The sequence below is a fragment of the Cebus imitator genome, unplaced genomic scaffold, assembly GCF_001604975.1.
Source record: "Cebus imitator isolate Cc_AM_T3 unplaced genomic scaffold, Cebus_imitator-1.0 Scaffold101, whole genome shotgun sequence".
In the NCBI taxonomy this organism is placed as follows: Eukaryota; Metazoa; Chordata; class Mammalia; order Primates; family Cebidae; genus Cebus; species Cebus imitator.
This window is the reverse complement of record NW_016107416.1, coordinates 1,673,024-1,675,039: the sequence shown is the minus strand read 5'-3', so window position 1 is coordinate 1,675,039 and position 2,016 is coordinate 1,673,024. Positions and strand designations below refer to the sequence as shown.

Sequence of the window (2,016 nt, the reverse complement as noted above, 5' to 3'; positions counted from 1 at the left end):
CCCAGCTAATTTTTTGTATTTTTAGTAGAGACAGGGTTTCACCATGTTGACCAGGATGGTCTCGATCTCTTGACCTTGTGATCCACCCGCCTCGGCCTACCAAAGTGTTGGGATTACAGGCTTGAGCCACCGCGCCTGGCCAAAATATATATATATTTTTTAAGTGAAGTTTTTATTATGATCATTATTTGAGATGAATTTCGCTCTTGTTGCCCAGGCTGGAGTGCAGTAGCACAACCTTGGCTCACTACAACCTCTCCCTCCCAGGTTCAAGCGATTCTTCTGCCCCAGCCTCCTGAAGAGCTGGGGTACAGGCATTTGCCCCCCTACTCCCACTTATTTTTTTGTATGTTTTTAGTAGAGACGGGGTTTCACCATGTTGGTCAGGCTGATCTCGAACTCCTGACCTCAGATGATCTGCCCGCCCTGGCCTTCCAAAGTGCTAGGATTATAGGTGTGAGCCACAGTGCCCCATAAAAAAATTTTTTAAGGCAATAGAACCCTTTTGTCTAACAGTTTTAAACAAACTCCAATTAATAATGCATTACTCTGGTTGAGATGAAGGTAGGGTATCCAGAACACTGTACATTCAACCTCTACCTTACCACCTCAGAACCCCAGGGCCACAGGAATTACATCTAAGGGCAAATATGCCCTACCATGGCCCAGGAAGGTGGAGGGAACTCCAGATTCATCCTGTCTATTCCATAAAGCAAGACACGGTTCTTATGAGAACCCAGAACCTGGAAGTCTCCCAATCCCACCTTTGCCACCTCTGAGCTCTAAGTCAGACTCTCAGCCCAAGGGAAAGCAGGACTGCTAAAGCAACTGTGAGATGCTGTGGATACAACTCACCTTTGTCAACATCCATGGGCTGGAAAGAAAACAAAAAGTGAGGTTAGTGTTACCATGAGAGATTCCTACTCATCCCTCCCACAAGTCTGAATCAATTCCTGGCCCAACCTTGCCCTCACTTCCAGAGAGGGCAACTCCACCACCTGGTACTAAGGGCCCACGTCTCACCTCATCATCTACTTTTGGCTTCTCAAAGTAGCTATGTCTCTTCTTTTCCTCTTCTCTCTCTCGGTCCCGCTCTCGCTCTCGTTCCCGATCTCGTTCTCGCTCTCGCTCTCGGTCACGGTCTCTGTCTCTCTCCCGATCACGCTCCCGTTCCCGGTATCTCTCCCGCTCCTTGTCCCGAGGTGTCTTGGTTGTGGAGGGTACATAATCCCCAATGTCTTCAAATATACTGGGAAAACAAGAGATCTCGAGCTAGCCAAATTCATTCACACACCTTCACTTCCCCCGAACATTTCTCCAGAATCTCACGTCAAGGCCTCCCCAAAATGCCAGAGATAAGAAATGCACAGACCCCTCCCTCTGATCAGATACCAGGGGCTAGGATACATACTTCATGTCAGCCTCAGGAGGTTTCTTCTCTTCCAGCTTCCCTGAAATTTAAAGAGGGGAGTCAGGAATATAATCCTCAGTTAATTTCCACTGAACTTCACTATCCTCTCCAGCTCTTAATGCCATGTTAAACATCTTCTGTTTAAAATGTGGGTCAAGGCCAGGTGTGGTGGCTCATGCCTGTAATCCCAGGACTTCAGGAGGCTGAGGCGGGCAATCACTTGAGGTCAGGAGTTCACGACCAGCCTGGCTAACATGGTGAAACACCGTCTCTATTAGAAGTACAAAATTAGACAGGTGTGGTGGCGCGCACCTGTAATCTCACTTATTAGGGAGGCTGAGGTATGAGAATTGCTTACACCCAGGAGGTAGAGGTTGCAGTGAGCCGAGATCGTGTCACTGCACTCCAGCCTGGGCGACAGAACAAGACTTGTCTCAAAATAAATAAAATAAAATAAAATGTGGGTCAAGTGTTAGAGCTTTTTAAGAATTTGTCTAGGTTTCTGGTTTTCACCAGAAACTCTCTTAAAAAATAAATAAATAAATGAGACATAAGTTGTTACCCACTTTCCATCCCTAATGCTTCAGAACTGACCACTGCTTCTT

General features: G+C 46.8%; 1 protein-coding gene and 1 non-coding gene across 2 annotated transcripts in view; one reads left to right on the top strand and one right to left on the bottom strand.

Annotated features, from left to right (window-relative positions):
- IK (IK cytokine) overlaps positions 1-2,016 on the bottom strand; it is an 18,452-nt gene that overhangs the window by 3,317 nt on the left and 13,119 nt on the right. Inside the window, exons 11-13 of the mRNA XM_017536796.2 lie at positions 1,412-1,451; positions 1,024-1,249; positions 856-874 (exon numbers count right to left, since the gene is read on the bottom strand). Of these exons, the coding sequence (XP_017392285.1) occupies positions 856-874; positions 1,024-1,249; positions 1,412-1,451 (285 nt within the window). The remainder of the gene's footprint in view (positions 1-855; positions 875-1,023; positions 1,250-1,411; positions 1,452-2,016) is intronic.
- LOC119472451 lies at positions 1,879-1,937 on the top strand. The gene has a single exon (XR_005201595.1). It is a non-coding gene; the product is annotated as a U7 small nuclear RNA (small nuclear RNA).